This window comes from Apteryx mantelli, chromosome 1 (genome assembly GCF_036417845.1).
Source record: "Apteryx mantelli isolate bAptMan1 chromosome 1, bAptMan1.hap1, whole genome shotgun sequence".
NCBI classification, from domain to species: domain Eukaryota; kingdom Metazoa; phylum Chordata; class Aves; order Apterygiformes; family Apterygidae; genus Apteryx; species Apteryx mantelli.
In genome coordinates this window covers 11244105-11265639 of record NC_089978.1, presented here as the reverse complement: position 1 = coordinate 11265639, position 21535 = coordinate 11244105, and the positions used below count along the sequence as shown (strand labels likewise).

Genomic DNA, 21535 nt, shown 5'->3' with positions numbered 1-21535 from the left:
ATCCTCACAAGAATTAAATGATCGCCGCAGGCTGCCCCGCTCGCCAGGCTCCCGGCCCACTCCCGGCAGCTCAACGGCGTTTCTAAAATAAGCCTCGGGCAGCAAGAGCGGCCAGCTCCTCGCCCCCCTCCCCGGGAGCGGGACCCGGCCGGCACTAGAAGAGAGGAGGCCCGGCGACGTCACAGCGCCCGCCGCGCCGGCCCCGCAACGCGCCACCCCGCCGCCACCCCTGCCGCCTTCCCGCCCGGCGCCGCCACAGCGCCACACAGCCCCGCCCCCCCTGCGCCTGCGCGCCGCCACCCGCCCCCTCCCCCCTCCCCCCTCCCCCACGCCGCGGCCGCGCTCCGCACGGCGCATGCGCACCAACGCCTCCGGCTGCGAGCCTCCTTCCTCCCCCCGCCCCCCCACGCCGCGCGCCCCTCGCCGTGGCAACGGCTCTCGGCGCCGAGCAGCGGCGCCTGCGCAGTCCCGCTCGCTCCTTCCGCCCGAAGCTTCGTGAAGATTCGGGAAGGCTGCGCTCGGCTCTTTCCGCCGCGGCCGCCGCGCCACCCCCCGCCCCGGCACTGCCCGGCTTCCGGCCGCGGCTCTGCCGTTCCGCCTGGCGGGCGGGAGGAACCGCCGCCGGCCGCTGCGCCGCCATGTCCTTGCTCTGCTACAACCGGGGCTGCGGCCAGCGCTTCGACCCCGAAACCAACACGGAGGGTGAGAGCGGCGGGCGGGCGGGCGCCGCTGCCGTTCACCCCCCCGCACCGCGGCGGTGGGGTGGGGGGCGAGGGAGGGCCCCTCGGGGGGCGGCGGGGCCCGCGGAGCCCCGGCACCCGCTCTGCCCCCGCGGTAGCGGGGAGCCGCGTGGCGGTGCGGAGCTGTCAGGCCCGCGGCGGCGGCCGGCGCCGCGCGGTGACAGGACGGGACGCGGCGGGAGCGGCGGCCCTGGCGCCGGGCGGTGCGTGTCCCCCCGCCGCTGCCTTGCGGCCGGGCAGGGGCTCCTGCGCTGTCCTGACTTGCTCCCTTCGGGGACTCCCGTTTCCATGTGGCGCTTTCCGCCGCTCTCGGGGCGGCTGCGATACAGTGATGCTGCAGGTCACTGCGCTAAGGGCATTGCGGCAGCTGGACAGCGAAACCTGGCGAAGTTAGAGTTGCGCCGTGATGCGCAAGTCCAGGGCTGGCGCTGAGCCTGGCTTTCGGGTAAACCTCACGGGTTGTTGTTGGCACGGATAGCAAATTGTCTCACCAAAAGTATAGGTGGATAGTAATAATCCAAGATTTTGCTGCTTCTTGTAGGCTTATGTTTGTACTTGTCAAAATGCTGTGTCAGAGCACTATGAAGGAAAACAGACCACAAAAAGCAGTTCTTTACACTAGTGGGATATTTTCTAAAGGTATAAATTGGAGGCCTTGAGCAATGCAATTTTTTGGAAGAGCACTTCGGAGTGCTTCTGTGGATATTGTGTACATCGCAGAGTTACATTATCAGCTACTGTTTGTATGTTTAGAGTGTGTACTTACAGCAGATAATAAAATGCGTCATATGATGCATGTATGTCTGCTTTGTCAACTGCTGTGAGCTCTTGTAGTGCTTCCCCCATGAATGTTGGCAGTGAAGTATGTGATGAGAAATATCTTCAATGCGTTATCATTTTAGGTTGCAAAGTACCACTGAGACTGCAAAAGGGTGATCTAAGTTCTCGACAGCATTACCCTCAACTGGTTTGTAAAGTATCTGTGTTGGCTGAATTTCTAGAATGGCCTCTTTGTGTCAGCTTAATTTTTAGTGACCCACAAGATTAGAAGTAGACTAATGTGCTCTAGCATGTGCTTACTGTCTGATTAAGAATCACTGCATAAAATCTTTGTTTTGTTTTTCTGAGCTAAGTATTTTCAAGAGAGGGACAATATTTTGAGCAAGACTCACAAATGTTGCTAATGGCAAAAGCAGACATGGTTTTGGAAAGCTTCCATTTGGTGACCCCACCACCCCCTGCCTGCTTCCAAAAAACAAAGTAGATAATTGTTTTTATAATTTAAAAAAAACTTCATTGGGGCTTCATGATCTATTTTTAGTATTAAAACAACAGTTCTACACTGTGTCTTCCTATGTATATGATAAAAACCATAGTAGACCTGATCGGGTTGGCATGGCTCTACTACTTTCTAATTGTGTGATGCTTTGGTGAGGAAGACAGCTTCTTGAGCTGAAGTTTGTTTAGATAAATGACTGCAATGCTTGTTGGAATTACAGTGTTCTAGATTAAGCTGTTCTAAAGATATGACGTTCTTCACAGAGCACTTCAGAAAACAAAGTTTGACATTTTTTGCTGAAGTAAATTAATCTTGACTTTCAGCATCCCTAAATTTCCCCAAGGTCAATGGGATGATTAGTACTTAGATGTCTTAGATGTGTTTGGCTGTAAAGTTAAAGGTTTATTTGTTCTTCAGAGCTCTGTTCTGAGCAGGCAAAAACATTGTGAGGATTAAGGTTAGTACGTGTGTTAACCACCAAAATACTTGTTCTTTTTATAAAAACTTTTGTATTGATGTAGTCTTATAGTTACGTTTAGGAACAAGAGTTATTAGGAAGTATTCCTAAATGACAGGCAGGAGAAAATAAGACCTCTCGGTCTCAAAACTGTTTTGGAACTTTCAGCCTCTTTGTCCACAGTCAGTCTCCAGTATAGATGTTCCCGTAGTGATGATTGATGTAAGAGCCGTAACGTTCTCTTCAGAATCAGATGGCTGAAATACTGTACGCATTAATTTTCTGTATAAACTATTGTTTCAAGGAAAAAAGAGTGAGTTGTAACTGGCTGACATTTTGTGAAGGACTGTAAGCTTCTGAAAGAGAAGCAGAAAAAACAGCCAGAAGGAAGGCAGTAAAGGTATGTCTACATAGTGACAGAATGCACGGTTATTAATTCATTCATGGCATGCCTGCCAAGATGCAAATTTCACATCCATTTTAGATATGTTAACTACTAACCAGGTCTATACTGTTAAAGACTTGTACAGCATCTGACAGAAGGTGCAACTTAACTTCAAGAGTGGCTGGCAGTAGGGTTTATTTAGTTATTTATTTTTCATAGCTTTGACCAACCTTATGAACATTTTAAATCTGTTTCAAGGCAAGTTTAAATGTTAGCCATTTCAGCAGGGGTATAAGGTATTACATGGACATTTTTGCATAGGTTTTAACAGTGTTGTTTTACTACAGTTGAAAAGGTGGCATGCACATGCAGACTGAGAGTACGTATATTACATGTTTTTGTCTTGTTTTTTTTGTTTTTTTTTCCCCCTGTGCTGTAACATTTCTTTGGTTTAGGCCACAGCTTTGTGAGTTGGATCAAAATCTTTCTCCTGCAGTGTGTTGATGTCTGAGGATACACTTTCACATGATGCTTAATGCAATTTAATTTGGTCTTGCCAGAATGGAAGGACTTACTCTCTCTATCTTGCCTATTTTTACCCTTTCTCCTTAGACTGAACTTAGTGATATTGCAGCTGCAGGATAAACATGATCACAGCACTGAGGAAGACTTGCTTTTTGTGTTTCTGAGGTGGAGTGAGGGAAAGAGGACTCAGGTTTCTGTTCCATCAGCTCATGGATTGTGCTTACCTTCAACTACGTGCTCACTAGACTAGAGCCCTCAGCTAGACCCAGGAAGAGGAACCTTTTTTGTCTGGAGCTGCCCTGGATGGAGTTACAGGAAATGGTAGCCTAGATTTTGCGGTTTGTCTGTCCAAAGTCTGCTTTCTGTAACCTTGCCTGGTACCCACAGTTCAAACTGCATTGCAGTAGAAGTGCATGCTCTGATCCTCTCCTTTTCCAAGGGCTATGTATTTCTCAGCCTGAGCCTTTCTTTTCTCTATGAACTATTTATAAGCTCCTGTCTTACCATGTTTTCCCCTGTTTTCTACATCTTTTTTCTAATCCTGTAAGAAATTCAGTGGAACTGGCTTCCTAGCTTCAGCAGCCTCTTGAAGGCATCAGTTTCCCCAAGGTGCTGAATGAAGTTCATCAGGTCTAACAATCTTTCATTATTTCTGGGCTTGCAAGTATTAGAGTGTTTCCACAGGATAGCAACTCAGTGTCTGAGTTGTATATAGGCAGATATCTCACTTCATCCTTTAGAATTTAACAGGATTCCATTGCAAATGCCTCATTTAAGTTTAGATGATCTGTGCCATTTTCTACTCTGACATTTAACCGAAAGTGTAGCAAGGTACTTACTGCAACATCCTTGCTTATTCATTTAAGATAATGACTGGAGAGCAGTGTGTGCATTATAAGACTGGGATTGGTTTATGAGCATTTAAAAAAGAAAAATGAAAATTTGTGGTACTCAAATCTCCAGAAATGATTTGAGTGTGAGAGAAAATAGCTTTCTTTGAATGACCTTGTGTTTGTCCTGGTTAAGTGTATTAGCAGTAGTGGAGAAGAGACTTAGATGTCTTAACATTTAATGGCAACCAAAAGATGGAAGCTGAACTCAGACAAATCAGAATTAGAACGTGCTTTTAACAGTTGGAGTGACTATCAATGTGTGCTAAGTTCCCTTTCTTTCCGCTAGTCTGAGATGGAGTATTTTTATGGAGGTAGACTTCACTTGGATGTGAGTGGTTGGGCTCAATACAAGTAGAAATGAGCGATTATCTTAGTGTCCTTTGATATGCAGACTAGATTAGTGGAATCCAGCCTACTTCATGAGTAAGTCCCACTGCCTCTTTTGAGGCACAACAGAGCTACTTGCCTCGGTATCTTCTGTTGTGGAACATGCATGGCCTCATGAGACAGTAGCAGAGAGTGGGTTTTCATTTGCTACATGATGTAGCACCTGCTGAGAGGGCTTCAGGAAGGAAAGAAAAAGGATTGGGCTTGGCCAAATGGACATTTGTCTGTGTGTGATCTGTGAGCCAGAGGATTGCTGTCCCTGAATTAATTGATCCCAAGATGGTTTCAGTCTCTACAAACAGGGCACTTATTAACCACGTCTCTCTCATTTGAACCCACATACTTGTGAGGGGGTCAGAAATAGTAATTTAAGACTTCTGATTCAGAAATTATATTTGCTGCAAATATAGCGTAGTTTTACTACCATGATGCTTGTGATGACATACTTTCATACTTCTAGAAAATAATAACCTCTATTTTTAGTTTTGTTAGACTTAGTAGGGAAGTCCTGGACTCTTTATACAAAGTAACCACATTTTCATAGCTTTTGTGAGGTTTGCTAGCATTAGCTTTTCAACCTGAAGCCAAAGGGATTAGTAGAAGTTATGGATATGCATACAAGTCCTGCTGTAGGGCTGATGTCCTAAAAATTGAGCCTTTTGAGTCTAGGTGGGAACTGTCATCTTAAGGTAACTTGTTTTTCAGACCATATTAGTGTCTTAAACTTAGGCACCAAATATATGAGTAAAGAAGATACCAAGCAATTTAAAAAAAAACAACAACCCTGCATATTTATAAATATTAAAAATTAAAAATAAGTGATTTGTGTTTGCCTACGGATAGTAAATGGGCTACATTATTAATAGTTGTTTATCACTTATTTGCCTCTTGTTATGTAAAATATGGCTTAGTTTTTTCACTCTTCTGTTTTCTGGGGGCTTATTATAAAAATGGTTACTTTATGTGTCACTTCTGATTTTAGCTGTTTCTACCTCAGAAAAAAAATATCCATGCAGTACATGTTAAAGAGATATTATATAATTAGAGGAATTATTACACTTGACAAACACACATATTTAACTTAAAGAGCAGTTCCTGCATAAAATACTACCGCGTTGATAAAACATGTTCTGTAAGATATTCCAGTTAATGGAAGTAGCATTTTGATGTAGTGTTTGTACAGAACCTAGGTATAATTAATAGTATTAACATGTCTAAATCTTGTATGTGGAAGACTGGCTTTTGGGTTCGAGTCCTTAAGTGACCTAGGATACCACAAACAGCCACTGAAGAGCAAGCTAATTATCACGGATAAATTAATGAACTTGAGATAGGTTTTCGGAGAGCTTGGAAGCCTAGTGCTTCTGGATAGAAAGCCTGGATCCATTCATACAGCTGTGAACAGGTGTATCTGATGTTGTAAACCAATATTTTATTTCCATCAGATGGCCATAGGGCTACTTTTTCTTACTTCTGCTGGATTATCAGTGAGGACTAGTCTTTGATGGAGGCTAGAGATGGTGCATAGAAAGTTTGTTTGGTAAAAACAGAGGAGGCGTTTGTTTTAGGTGCCTGCTTTGTGGTCTCTGTTGTATAATACAGAAGAAATATTCTTGATTATTTAGGTTTAATACATGCAGTCAGAAAGCCCATTCTATGAAGTTTGTAGTTTCTTTCATAAGTATGTGCATCTGGAGGAGTGGGGCAGCTCATGGCATATGTGAATTGCATGTGTGACATTTTTTGCTATGTTTGTGATCAGATGAATAGTTGTAAGGATTCTTGGCATGCCTAAATATTAATAATAGTCATTTTCTTCTAGATTCATGTACATATCATCCAGGTGTGCCAGTCTTTCATGATGCTCTGAAAGTAAGTATGAAAATACCTTTTTAAGTCTTACTCTTTTTCTGTTTGTGTAGAACAGTATGCTTGTGATGAGTTTTCCCTTTCTTTTTCCTTTCAAATCTGTCAGTGGCGTAGAAACTAATGTCCAGTCTATCATGTTTGAGCAACACCATGAAACTAGAAACAGTGGTTATTCAAAACTGCAAAAGAAATTAGAAGCTATATTCATATGGTCTGAATGCTGCACGTGTCCCTATGAGTTGTTTCCTGTTGATTGACTTTAGGTGTCTCAACAGTTTAATTAGGTCCTCTAATAGATCCCTGGAGGCATTGAGAGGTATTGTACTCTTCAGTTGTCTAAATTCCAGGCAAGTTAACCATGTGGTTGTGGTTTTATGTGGCTAGAACACCAGCATATATGTTACATTTGCCTACTGTAAAAAATAACCGTGTTTTTTTAATCTGACAAATGAACATGTCTGTTAAGTTAGGAGTGCTCACCCATGCCCCAGACACAGCTGTCTGGGATTCTTGGGCTACATCTTCTGTAGTTAATTAAATATACCTGGAGCTGGTCTGTGGTGGTTAGGCTGACAGACACAACATGACCCATATTCATAATATTGAGCTCTTTTCCACTTCAGGATCAAGTGGCTACATCCAAACTACCTACTGGGAATTACTGAGAGAGAACTGCTTGGCTCAGGCCGAAACAGTACCAGAAATGATATCAGTAATTTAACTGCATATTATCAGAAATCTGCAGTCCAGGAACATTCCATGGCTCTAATTTACTCTTACAGATGTAGCCTAAGTGACCTTTCTTAGGTCTTGGAATTGCTATTTGAGTGAGCTGTGGGGCAAACATATCTTTTTCTGGTGTTTAGGAGGTGCTTCTACTGGTGATGCATCTCATCCCTTCCCCGTGATGTGTAATGTCTTTCAAGTGCACAGAGGCTTGTGTGTGTGCGTTGGGAAGCACGTGTTCAGCGAGCTAGCGCTTGTATTGCAATGCCTGACTCCGCAAGTGGCCACCGTGTGCCACTGGCGAGAACAGGCTGCACACTGTTGGGTCACATGCAAGTGTACTTACACTCTAGCAAATCATTTGCTATAAAATTATAGTTGTGCTCCTAACACAGTCTGTAAAGCTTCTGCCTAATTATAAAGACAGAAGTTCTAAATTTACTTCAGAAGATTGTGCTTGCTCCCTCTTTCTTTTATATAAGCACTGTTTCTAAATCAAGCACTACTTTTTCCCCTCTGCCTACCCTATTTTTTTAGTCTCATTAAAAATTTATCATAATTTTGCATAGGTAGTCTTCCTTCTGATGTGAATTGCAGATAATCTAAGTGGGCAGGGTGAACCTTATACCCCCTTGGAAATAGGGAATAGTGGAAATATAGTGGAAATAATAAAACAAAAGATAATGGAAATAATGAATATTTTAAGGATGTTTTTAGAACTGCCTACCTAAAACCCAGTGTCTCGCTGAAGCTCTGGATGTGGTGGAAGAATATATTGGTTAGTCAAACTGTTACCTTTAATAAGGTTGAGTTCTAAGATTTCTTATTTACAGTGGCAAGATACTTCTCTCTAAAATTGGATTTCTGATTTATATAATAAAAGCATTCTCAGTTGACATAACTGGATATATGGCTACACATGGCAGATCTTCAGTTGTGTGGAGGGAAATAAGTAGTTGAAAGACTTGATTAGTGCTCAAGGAAAGAAAAAATCCTCATCATTTTAGAAGTAGGGCTTGTAAACTGTGCTGCAGATGAGCCTTGTCTCAGTTATAGTATTTATTTGTTCACATGTTACTCTATCTTCTACTGTAACATTTCTGTTTTCTGTCATACTAAGTTGACATTTAACTTGTCATGGAATTACTGCCTCTCAGTTTTTGCTGGGCTTTCCTGTGCAATGTGCTCTAGGTGACCCTGCTTGAGCAGGGGGGTTGGACTAGATGATCTCCAGAGGTCCCTTCCAACCTCAGCGATTCTGTGATTCTGTGAAAGTGTTCATGCTTGTTTTGTTTTTATTCCAAAATGGTTATAGGGTTGGTCATGTTGTAAGAGAAGAACAACAGACTTTTCTGACTTCTTAAGCATTGCGGTATGTATGCAGGATATTTTAAAATCATTCTACTTGTCAAATCACAGTGATAAATATAACATAGTACATGTGTTTACATGTTTAAATTTTTCTTACTTTTGTTAAAACTATTTTAATTCTTGGATGCACTATTTTTACTTGCTATAATATTGAAGTTAAGCCTTAGTTTTCAAGCTTTAAAGTTTATAAATAGTTCTGTCAAAACCTATTTAGACTCTTATTAACAATGAAGGAAGGCAAATTAAGTGTGTTTTCCCCCCCCCCCCCCCCTTAACTAAATAGATCGCAAAAGCACCATTGCTTACATTTAAAAGAGTTTTGTTCCATTGCTCAGTTGTGGAAAGTATGCACTTTTTCTTTAAAATATCTGAAAATCAAGTGTTTGTGCAAATGAAGATATTTTCCATCTTAGTTGAAGGATTTCCTTTGTGGCCAGTGTTATAAGTAGACTAGTGGGGAAGATGAGTCTGAAGAAATAAATTAAAACTTGCTGCAGTTTCTGATCATTTTTAATTGGGCACACAAAATACACTGCATAAATATATAAACACGTGCTTTCCATAATAGGGCTGTACAAAGGGTCTCCATAACAGTGAGAAACCTCCTGAGCCTGTTAAACCAGAAGTCAAAACTACCTCTGAACGAAAGGAGCTAGCTGAACTGAAACCCAAATTTCAAGAACACATAATTCAGGCACCAAAACCACTGGAAACAATTAAAAGACCAAGGTATAGTATACCTATCTACCAGTTTTGCCAAATCTCTTGTCAGTTGGCCTAATTAAAACTCACTCGGTTGTTTAGTTTTACACAGATGCGTCTGAGCACTGGGCAGGGTGATGTTGTTAATAGCAGGTGGTGATGTTTAACTCATTTTTGTAGACTTTCTTTTGCAGGTACAGTTAGAAATTCCCAAATGAACTAAGCCAGCTTGTGTTTGGTAGCAGTGGTAATGTTATCTTGAGCTTCAAAATGAAGCGAAAGGACTTTGATTAGGACAAGGCAGTACAGAATCCCTCAGCACTGACCTTGACAGGAAACAAAAATTGCAGTCTAAAGCTTCATGGATTAGAATACTGCTAGCAGTTGTTCTTCATGTTTTAAACATTCTTAAAAATAATTTAAGAATGTTTATGTTCAGATTCCATAATCTCTCCCATTTATTTTTATTGCTGTAGGGAATTTAAGATTTCCTGATGAAAAAAGAGACCCTCTACTAAATTTTTAGTCTGTTTTTCTGTAAGCAGTAAGAATTAGCATTTAGGAATCTAGTATGTTTGTTATAAAGGAGGATGAAAAGGAAGAGCTCTGTAGCAAGATTAAAAGTTACTGCTTTGTCATCTTTTGTAAATATTTTTTATGAATTTAACATGAATATATTGACTGTTTTTAGCCCAGATGAGCCAATGACAAATTTGCAGCTGAAAGTATCAGCTTCCTTGAAGCAAGCTTTAGATAAACTGAAACTGTCATCAGAAAATGAGGAGAAAAAAGGTAAGGTTATGCAAAAATCAAGTATGTATATGACATTTCTTGTCAGGCAAATAAATGTAAAATAATTACTTTATAAACATCAACAAAACATAGTATTTCAAAGATGTTCATGTTCTTAATAATTCATGAAATATCTTCCAGTGGAAGGAATGATAATCAAAGCTGAAATGTGAGCAGAGTGTAGGGGCTTGGGTGTCAGAAGTGTGTTCCCACTAAAATTATTTAAAGCATTTATTTTGTAAGATTCTCCTGATAGAGTGGATGTGGAAACATCTTTGTCTAAATATAGGACTGAAAGAGTTTCCCGAGAAATGAAATCTGCTAGTCTGTTGTTGCGGACACCATGCCTTTCATAAACTGGTGAAACTCCCCCGAAGACTAGTTTGTCCTCCCTTGTGTGTTTTTCCCTCTTCTTTTTTCCTACAGTTCACTTGGAATTGTGTTCCAGAACTACACTGCTCCTTACAAAACTTTTTCTAATTTCAACCTAAATGCGTTTGTGGCCATTGTATATCTTTTTGTTTGTGTGTGAACACTGTCAACTGTTCTTCCTTCTTGGTATCCAAATTCTGTCCTTCTGTGTACTTACAGACAGCAATTGGAGCCTTTTACAGTCTTAGTTTTGCAAAGTCAAGTAAGATGAGCTGTTGTCAAGTGATAAGTTTCTCTTCTCCTACAGTTATAGTAGTCCTTCTCTTCAGGTATTTTTTTTCCCCTCTTAAAACAGTGCAAAAATCTAGAACCTAAAATCTGATGCACAGATAATATGGCAATTTTGGGGGATGTTTATGTAGCTTTTGTTTCTTTATATTTTTCTGTCAGATTTCTGTACAAGGCAGAAAACAGAAAACTCGTTTTTTTTCCCATTATCTAGTCCTTAGTTCTTTTTAACTTTTATTAAAAACAAAATATGTAGTAGATTATACACCTCAGTTGTTTTATTTCTATAATTTGATTCTGTTTACAGAAGAGGACAGTGATGAAATCAAGATTGGGACAGCATGTAAAAATGCGGGCTGTTCAAAAGTAAGTGAATCATTTCTACTCTTAACAGCCTAGCAGGTATGTTTAAATGCACAGCTTTTTTTTTTCTTTTAGTGCACTACAAAAAGATTTGAAATTGGCATAAAGTCTGTCAGGCTGAACAGATATACATTTGATAACACAAAATATGGGCTGTTTTGTATTTGTGGATGTATTAAGTCTAAGACTTTTTTTTTTTTCCCCCCCTCTCCCTGAGGCCCATCCTAAAGTTCTAATTAGTGAGTTTGCCAAACCAAAGGTACTGAAGTGGTTCAGCTTAAAATGTTAAATAAGTATTGGTGAGAGGTTGCTTACTGGTAGCACTTTGAATTGCTCCTGATAACCTGTGCCAGCTTCAGGCATTTCTGTGGACCTTATCAATTAATGCTTCCTGCCTGAATAATCCGCAAAGAAACATTTTAACACTTGCAGCATGAAAATTATAAGCTAACACTTTTTTTTTTTTTACACACTAACAGCCTTGTTTTCTACAGAACAGGACAGTAGAATTGAAATATATAGTTCACTGGATATCTGACAAATTTTATTTTCTTTTCACCCAAATTCTGGTGGGAGAGCAGTTTACAGCAGTCTCTCATTTGTGTTAGAAGCAACTGATGTCCTTCTGTGGCAAAGATGTATATCATTTGATTTACTTCCTTTTGAGAATCTTTGTGTTTTCTTATAGGAATGTTAATTTTAATGTGTTCTTAATAAAGTACTTGTTTTTCTGTGAATATTTAGTGCATTTTAAAGATAGCACTCCATGCTCATAAATATCTCTTTAGACCCTCAGAGAGATCTGTCATCTATTAAACCAATGTTAAGTGTAGCTTGTAAGGAAGGAGTGCCAGGGGACCTTCTGTGAATGAAGGTTGAAGTTTTGGAAAGCTAGAACAAGCCATTAGATGAACAACTCAAAAGCTTTCTAAGACTTTGTTCAATATTCCTGTTGTATTTTTTTGTTTGGTTGTTTTAGTCCACTTACTGAATTGATACACTGCAAATGCTTTCTCTCTCTCTCCTTTTCTTTTTTTTTTTTAACCAGACATACGAAGGACCACAGAGCTCAGAAGAAGTATGTATATACCATTCTGGTGTACCTATATTCCACGAAGGGTTAGTATTATACAGTTAACTTTCTTTCTTTTTTTTTTTTTTAATTAATCCATTATCTGTAACTGCTTTCTTTGCAGACATTGCTTTGTTTTCGTTGTGTATTTCTTAAGTCCAGAAGAGCAATACTGGGAGAGGATATACTAAATTAACAATAATACTGTATAAAGGAAAGAGCTTAAGTATTCATAGTAAATAGTGTCCTAAATATTGTTTTTTAATTGCTTTCTTTTCAAACTCTAAAGGATGAAGTATTGGAGCTGTTGTAAAAGAAAAACATCTGACTTCAATACGTTTTTAGCTCAGGAAGGCTGTACAAGAGGAACACACGTATGGACTAAAAAGGATGCAGTAAGTAGTATTAGTGTTACATTTTGTAGCTAGTTATTCTGAATTCTGAGTATTGAAGAGTGGTTGTGGCTTGACTGAATAATTATTGTAATAGAGCTGTTGTAGTTCACTACCTCCGAAATAATATGGAGGATATAATGCATGACAATGAAGAAACAGAGTTTGAAATAATCTGGATAGAAGTATACTTGATGCATATGTAAATGTAAAAAAGTGTTTTTTGCAAATTTAGTTTAAAAAGCCTTTTCTGCTGTATTAGTTAAAAAAAAAAAAAAGTTTGATATTCCAGATGGTATTCGTTTAAACTAAGATCATAAGAAATCTTTCCTCCCCTAAAGGCCATGAAGAAAACAGCCGTACATGTTTTATAGTAAAATGTGCTGTACTTCCAATTTCATTCAGGCTGAATTATATCAAATTATTAGATGGGTTGCTGGACAGATTTAGGTCCATGAGGTTGGAGTTTTGTTGGTCTTTTAGTGGGGAGAGGGGTATCTCACTCTAATCTGGATTCTGTTTAAACATCTGAATCTTTCTTTAGTCTGATACCAATTTAATGTTTTGGTTTGATTTCTTGTATAACAGATACAGACCATCTAGAGCATTTAGTTTGTGCTTCATTGCAATGATGGGAACAAACTACAAATTTGTAAGGTGTAAAGAAATATTTCCATTCATATTTAAAAAAGATTTTTAGAAAATATCTTAAAACTGAGTAACATAACAGTTACTTAAAAAAAATATAAGTAGGTCATGTACAGGTGAACACAAAATTCTTGTTTATTAATATATTGTCTATTGCTGATGCAATATTATATTGATACTGCAAACATCAGTAACATTTAACAAAAGAAAATCAAGGATGTGCTACAGAAAGCGTATCTCTGTTTTACCTCATTCTATAGCATTTACTTTCCGAGTTCTTTACGTCCTCTAAGTCACAGAATCATTGTTTGCTTTGACAACTTATGTGTGTGCTTAAGCAGTATTTTCAGATATGGAAAGGAGGGATAAAAAGCTGAAGTTGAGAGCCTAAAGCAGGAGAATATTCTTTTAAAGAATTTATCCGTGCGTTAAGAAACTCTTCACTCAATGTGTTTATGTTAAGATAATGGGTTCTTAGCCAACTGTCTTTTTTAATGACTACATTCTTGTTTTGTTATTTATTATTTTTTCTTTTCCACTGTTTTTTTTTCCCTCATCAAAGAACACAGGGGATTACTTACTAGTTTCTTGCAGTAATATGGAAGCTTTTTGGAGTTCTCGCTTGCTTTTTCTTTCTTGGGTTCCTTCCTACTACCTATTGGATGCTGTGGTCTTGGACAGAAAGTTAATCCAACAAGAAAGATTTTGATTTCATTCCATCACAGTGTCTCTTTTTCTTATCGTCCTTCTCATGAACATTAGTTTTCTCAGTTCTAATATTTGTCAAGGGCCAGTAGCTGAATGTTAATTAAAAAAATAATGTAAGTAGAGTTTTGCACACTCATCTGAACACAGGATATAGTCCTGTGTTAGCTGTGTTTATTGATTATTAAAATAGGCTTTGGTTCTTTTCTTGTTTAAACTTGTAAAAGTTCTCATAAATGCAATTTTTAATTTTTTTTTTGTAACTTTTTTTTTCTTACGTAGGGAAAGAAAGTAGTTCCATGCAGGCATGACTGGCACCAAACTGGAGGGGAAGTAACTATTTCAGTATATGCTAAAAACTCTGTTCCTGATCTTAGTTATGTAGAAGCAAATAGCACAATGGTGAGTAACTGCCTTAGGATTTTTTGTTTGTTTTGTTAATTATGATAAAACACAGCAGCTTGAAGTAATGAAAATATATTTTCTGCTTTATTTACAAAGCAGAGATAAAATAGTGTAAGAATCTTTTTTTGATAAACAATTTTTTCTTGACATTTTTGTTCAAATGTGTAGCACTTTTTTCCCTTCTGTGTGAACATCTGTACTTTAAAAGATTCTTTGAAAAAACTGCAAGATAATATGTCAAAAAACTTCAGTTAAAGTTTTGCACTTAATCTTAAAGTGTGGTTACAAAATAGATTTACGTCACTATATGTGTAAATAATTAGAGATTCATAATTTCATTGTATTTAGCTTAAAGTAGCTTAATAACATTCTTTATGGTATGCAGTTTCAGAGGCACTAATGTTAAGTGTTAAAATGACACTTCTGATTTATTTCTTCATTACGCATTTGGAGAACATGATACTGCCTACAGGAAATATTTGTGACCACTATAGATTATGGTTTATAGAATCTTTTCTATCATGAGAATCTATTAGTATGGATTTTCACTCCTGTGTGTGAGGGGCAGTTTGATCACTTTGCTCATGTAGGATCAGAGTCCTGTTGTGATATGTTTTACTTAAATATACTTGAGTTATTAAATGTTTCATCAGCCTGACAAAATTCTCTGTTTTTCCTGTTAAGTTAAATATCCACATTGTATTTGAAGGAGAAAAAGAATTTCATCGCAGTGTGAAATTATGGGGAGTAAGTATAAGAATAATTTTTCCATTTCAAAAGAAATGAGAGAAAGCTGAGGCTTTTTCTTTTTCTAAACAAGTTTTTCTCATTACTCTGCTTATTGAAAGAAGTTCAGTTGCATGTCGTTCAGTACTGAACTTAAATCTGAATCTAAAGCCCTGAGTGACCAGGTCTGACGTGGTAGTTTACCCTGTTTCAAGCAGGAGGTTGGACGACCTTCTGAAGTCCCCTCTGACCTGAATTATCCTAAGATCCTGTCCTAAATATGATAGTGCTTTTGCAGAAAACTCTTATCCACTATATAAGTGCATGCTTATGTATGCATTAGGCTTGTGTGTATATTTATGTACGCAGGCATATGTTCGTAGCTTGGGGGTGGGAGAGGGCTGAGTGTTGGAAGATTTTTTCCAGATAACAGAGAGAACTTCATCTAAAAGTTAAATCTCTCTCAAATTTTAGAATATATAAAATATTCAGGTGTAGGATGGAATAGTCCATAGCGAGTCCTGCTCTAAACTTTCAGACCTAAACATCTACTAAAGTCTAGTGCATCAGGTACCCTTCTTAACTTTAAGTCTTAAACATCTGACAGTTGTGTTCTTAAACTGAAGTGTGAAATACGTTTGCTTTGTTTTAGGTAATTGATGTAAAGAGGAGTTATGTGAACATGACAGCTACAAAGATCGAGCTTACTATGAGAAAAGCAGAGCCCCTATTATGGGCAAGTCTTGAATTACCAGTATCCAACACACAACAGAAAAAAGAGAATTCAGATCAATAATGAATCCCAGAGACAAGTTATTTCCCATCATGAAGTGGTGACTTGCTACTGTAATCAAGTATTTAACTTTTATATAGATTCATTTTTTTTATGCTAGATCTTGCATTCCGGTTTACAAAGAAAGTTGATGCACAGTAAATGAGGGTGTAAACTTGAAGAGTAATAGCTATTTTTGCTCTTGCTCCCAGGAGTATATTTATTCTAGCTGGAGCGTTTCCATGGAAAGTAGAAGAGCTATTACAGTTTGCTTACAACCTTGCCTACTATGCACTGACTTTCCAAATAGATATGCTCTCAGTCCATACTGTATGTTAATTTTTCAAGTGTTCTGTTTAGACTGGATCTACCGCGTAGTACCTGCTAAATTCATCTCCATTCATTATGAAACTTTTAATAATAAGGATATAAAATCTGAGTTTATGAAGTGATTAACATGCAATTCCACATCTAGAATAAAAAGGGTGCTTAAAACTAAATATGAAATGACACTTTAGACTCTTCCACATTTGTCTTCTGAAACTAATGTTTTGTTACATGTTGACTGTGGGGTGATGAAATAAAGGGTATTTTGCTAAGGGTTTAAGTACTTGCTGACTTATTTGCTCTTTTATATGTGAAAGCAAGAGACGAGACAAAAAAAAGTACAGCAAGGTAGGCGAGAGGGGATTTTTTTGCTCCTGTGCCTTTCCCTAGCATTGGTGCTTGAACTGTTAAATGTAAAAGTGAATGGACAATGAAATGGCTGAATAACCTACCAAAATGCAGAATATTGTAAAATCGCCAAGCGGCTGTCTGTATTTATTTGGCAGAGTTATAAGAACATATATTCTGTCCTATTCCACAACATTTGAAATTATCAATCTTTTTCAAAGTATGTGGATGTCTGTAGTAGTAGAAGGCAGTACATGCTGTAGGTGTCTGAGGAAAATTCTGTATTGGTATACATAGCTCTTGTTGCTGAAGATAGTAAGCAAAGAACTAAGTTCTCTCTCTTAAGAGAAACAAACAACAAACTTTAAAATAGATGTCTCAAATCATAATTATACCTTTCAATTAAAGCGATTTAAAAATACATTTTTCCCTTCAACCTCATAAGCAAAAGACATTGAATTTAAAGACTATTTTTTTTTTTCATTTCTCCAATGCTAAAGATTTATGGCTGAAAACAGGAAAGTTTTAGAGGTGTGACTTTTATCTAAGCAGCAACTCATGCAGTAATATTAATTTCTCGTTCTGCTTAAAATTGCTTCTTAATTTGGGGTTACAGCTGATGCACATGAAAGCATGCTTTTTTTCCCCGAAGTCATGCAAAGTAAACACACTTATTTATTGTGCCAAAACTTATAAAGGTAAACATGCAGTCGTGTGGTGCTGATGCTCCTCTTGCCTACCTTGGCAGACCTGGAGCAAAGCCAGTAGGAGCTTAGAATACAGGAAAAGCGTTCTGAAGTTAAGAATGGGTTTCTAAGACTCTTACTTTTTCCCAATAGGTGTAATTTGATTTGAGTTCAGAGTTCTGTCTCTAGCAGTACTTTGAAATCCTACTTTGTGCTTAAAGCAGTAGGAAATACATTACCAAAGAACTACTCCCCTCCCCAACCCCCAAAGAAAAAAAAGTAACACCAGTGTTACATACATCTGTTTTGGTGCTTCTTCACCTTTGTTTCAAGATGCTGTTTCCTCATTGACTTTGAGGAGGGAGTATGTTTGCTTGCTCCCTTGGGCCCGTATTAAAAAAATCCAGCTCTAAGTTATCTCTAAATTCTGCCTAAAAGCATTCTGCTAACTTTTAATAATGCCTTTTTTAAATAAACTTGAAAATGTCAGATGCTATCCAGTGGTGAGGTACAAGCTTGCAAAAATTTATGCCTGAAAATGGTCCTCTAAAGATTGTACAGATAGTCTGGTATGTTCTGAGCAAACAAGTAACAGTTCTTATAATACTGACAGTGGTTACTTAAGTGGATGAAGAATTCTAGATGCTGCAGCTAGTAGCATGGCATGTGTATTTTTGTAAGCAAAACTGAACTTGGACAGCAAAATGAACACTGTATAAATGCCAGGATAAAATTCTTATTTAACAAGCAAGTTAAAAATGTATGTCTGTTTATCCATATATAAATAGTCTAAATGTGTTATGTTAATGTTTTCCATGTTTTATTTCTTCCATCTTTCTTCTTCAGTTTAATTGCAGCATCGTATGCAGTAAGTTTATATCATGTAAAATCCATTTTAAGGAACTACAAGGGAAATGGAATTACAGGCTTTCTGTTTTTAAGCAAGTCATAATACTTAATGAAAGCCATCAGTCATCTGATCACTGAGCATACTAAACACTAAATTTAACAAAGTGTAGATGAATGGAGCCTCCATTGTTCAGGCTACAGGCTTTGGAATCCTGTATCTATTCATTATACTGTTTTAAATTACATTCTGCTAGTAGCTGGGACAACTTGGCAGTGCAGAAGGTAAAAGAAAGCTCCTGTAAACCCTGTTTTCAGTTTTGCTGCCTTTTTTTTTTTTTTAATTCAGTTAGTTGACAATTCCTGCTCTTCTCTTCTGTTGTTCATGCTTTCAGCAGAGAACTATAGATACTTCAGGAGTTCCCTAATGTCTTTCCTAATCAGTGACAATAAAAAGATGTTAAAAATGCATCTGTTTAAAAAAGCAGAACAAAACAAAAGAAAAAAACTTTGACCAGGCAAAGAGGTATAGGTTTTGCAAGTAACAGTGTAGTTTTGCATGGCTTATGGTGTTTTGGGGAATAAAGGATGGACTTTCAGAGGGTGTAAATTGCTGTAAGTCTTTTGTTTAACTGTAATAATTTTTAGCAGCTTTATATAACCATATGTATGCATCCGTCATAAAGCTGCAAAAGCTGTGTCGCTTAATGAATTTGAATGCTTTGAGGAGATTCTTACTGTTACTCAGAAGCTGTCTTTAAAACTGATGTTTGATCCTGTGATATGGAGAAATGAGATCTTGAAATGGCTAGTAGTAGGTTGCACTTCAGTAGAGTTCTCTTTTTACTAACTTTTCTTAGTAAACGTGGAGAGAAGATGAAACCAATTTTGGTACACCAAACCAATCATAATGCTTCTTGAAAGCAATATTTGAAAATGTAGATAAGTGATTTTTTTTGATCATACAGGTTTTCACCTGTCTAATAGAAGTTAAAATAAATAACTGCATAAAGTGTGAACCAGTATGTACTGGAATACTTGCAGTTAAATTAGCCTTTATTTCATGTCTTCAGAAGTTGTACTGTATTTAACAGGTTGGTTAACTTGCTACAGTCTAGTTATATTTTTCTATTTCATGGGACTCTAAAAGCTATACTGTGTTTAAGAATGAGTTTACATGTTATACATGTAGATGGCATATTATATGTCTCAGAACTGACTATCCAGGTGCATATAAAACTGTTTTCTTTCATAGTCCCTTCTTAAAATGAAAAATACTGTATGGATTTACAAATTTTGTGTTTTCCCCCTTTGTGTATAAGCACATTTTCCTACTTAGCATTACATACTATTATCTCTGACAGAACATTTCTTGAAGGAGTTGGAATTTGTTTTTAAAGTTACTACACATGGGCTATTCCACTACTGACTCTTATATTTTACGTGGCACTGATGTAATTTTACAAAAAAAAAAAATCTTCCATCTACTGATCTGCTGGAACACTTGCATTATCAAGTCACCATTTCAGTAGTTTAGGAACTAGTTTTGCTAGGAATTTTGCCTTGAGAAAAAGTCGTCTTATTCTATATAATGATGCAGTTTTTTGCTTGCATTCTTTAAACATGGCATGAGTGTTGGTGAAATACTGTGCTATCATTGGTCCTTCCCTATTGCTACTAAGTTTTTTTTATTTCCATTCAGGAAAGACCTTTTTAAGGTAATGAGTTGTGTCTGGAACACTGTTTTAAGGTGGTAATAATTTTGCCATTATAAGAGTCTTGAATTACATTGCGGGAGGGAGGTGTCTTTTGCATGGTTGTCTGATTCTGCACATTCGTAAAACTTACATAGAGAAAATTTCTCTGATCTCATGTCTTCACGCTCTAGGGTTTTTTCTAAATGTATTCAATAAAATTCTTATTACATGCTGGTTGCTCGTGTTTATTTTTGACTTACTTTGTATTGGGGAGAACTTTTCTTTGGCTTTGCAACACAGTTGTCCAAAAAAAACCCCAAAAGTTCAGTGAGCACTTTCCACAGGTCAACCTATATTTAAGGGAAACTGTGTGGCAAAGGGCTTTTTTCCCAACCCCTTGGTTTGTTTCTTTTTATTTGTTCTAAAACAACAGCCCAATTAAAAGACACATTAAGATTTGCCATCAGTTTGAATTGGCATGGCTACTTAGACAGGGACTTGTCTTGCTCATAGAAACTGCTCTGTCCAGGATTTTTGAGCTGTCACAAACTTCTTGGAATTGGAAGAAGTAGGCAGTGTAATAGGTGGGCTGTTTCTAAGATTGTTGTGAAGATATGACGACTCTGCTGCTTTTTTCTGTTCTCTTGGAAAAAGGACAAAAATATAGCTTTCACAAACTCTAGCATTCCACCAAGAGGCAATAGGTGGAATTAATTAGCTTGTGTAGGTTTTTTAACCAAATGTATAGATAGTATAATCAAATTCACAGTTATTGTGCCAAATGATTGTTAGTCAAGCAACTTGAGTTTCACTGAGTTTGTCAACAAAATGAAGGGTAGGCACTGGGGAGATGGGATGCTAAAAGTACGGAGGACAGGCAGACAGAGTACAGTGCTTAAGCCTCTTTCAGGCAGGCAAGGCAAAATTCAATCCCTGTTCATAAAATCAATGTTTATCTGTTGGATTGCTGAACGTTTTATTTTCATAACACACTGGCAGCATGGACAGGACTGAAGGACTGCACAACTCCCTAAGTGCTCTCTGCTATATGTTTGTAGTCTGAATGAACATGTCTTTCTTTAGCTTATTAGCTCAACCTATATGATGACTGATTCTGGCTTTTTAGAGTGTGTTCAGGACTTTTTTTAATGCTTTTGTGTGAAAGGGGGGCATTTTCTTGAATAAATACCTAAATTTTCTTTGTTACATACTTAAAACACATATTTGAAAGATTACTTCCTCATTAATGATTAATAAAAGCTGCATTGCAGCCAATGTCATTCAAATGTAGCTTAGAGTATAGCAGTATCTTACAGCCACTATGAAATATTTTTAGTCCGAATACCTTTTTCTCTGAAATATGTATTTTGAATTTGTTGTAAATATTGATACTGCAGTACTACTACTGAATCTAATGCTTAGCATAAAACTAGACTAATGTGCTTCTAGCCTACTGTGCTTAACATAATATATTCCTTTTTATTGATGTTTGTGTTTTAGAGGCAGAGTTGACACTGTGCACTTTTAGACTCTGAGGGACTTAAATGTTTTTTTAAGGGAACATGTTATAATCAAGTTATGTTGTTGTACACATAAATATTAACCCAAACTCTAAAAGTTCTGCCTTTACTAATGAAAGCAGTTCACAGGATTGTCTGCTCCTGAACAAACCTACGACAAAAGCATTAGGCCCAGAATTATTCTTTAATTGTAGCTCTGTAACTGAGATGCCTGTCAGCACTTCTGTTATGAAAATTATACT

General features: G+C 37.9%; 1 protein-coding gene across 1 annotated transcript; it reads left to right on the top strand.

Annotated features, from left to right (window-relative positions):
* Nucleotides 1–538: 538 nt before the first annotated feature.
* Nucleotides 539–20007, top strand: CHORDC1 (cysteine and histidine rich domain containing 1). The gene is made up of 11 exons (XM_067289469.1): nucleotides 539–702; nucleotides 6489–6538; nucleotides 8577–8633; nucleotides 9201–9361; nucleotides 10026–10126; nucleotides 11094–11152; nucleotides 12198–12268; nucleotides 12511–12616; nucleotides 14249–14368; nucleotides 15056–15118; nucleotides 15750–20007. The coding sequence occupies exons 1-11, from the start codon at nucleotides 639–641 to the stop codon at nucleotides 15891–15893; spliced, it is 996 nt and encodes a 331-aa protein (XP_067145570.1). The 5' UTR covers nucleotides 539–638; the 3' UTR covers nucleotides 15894–20007.
* The last annotated feature ends 1528 nt before the right edge of the window (nucleotides 20008–21535 follow it).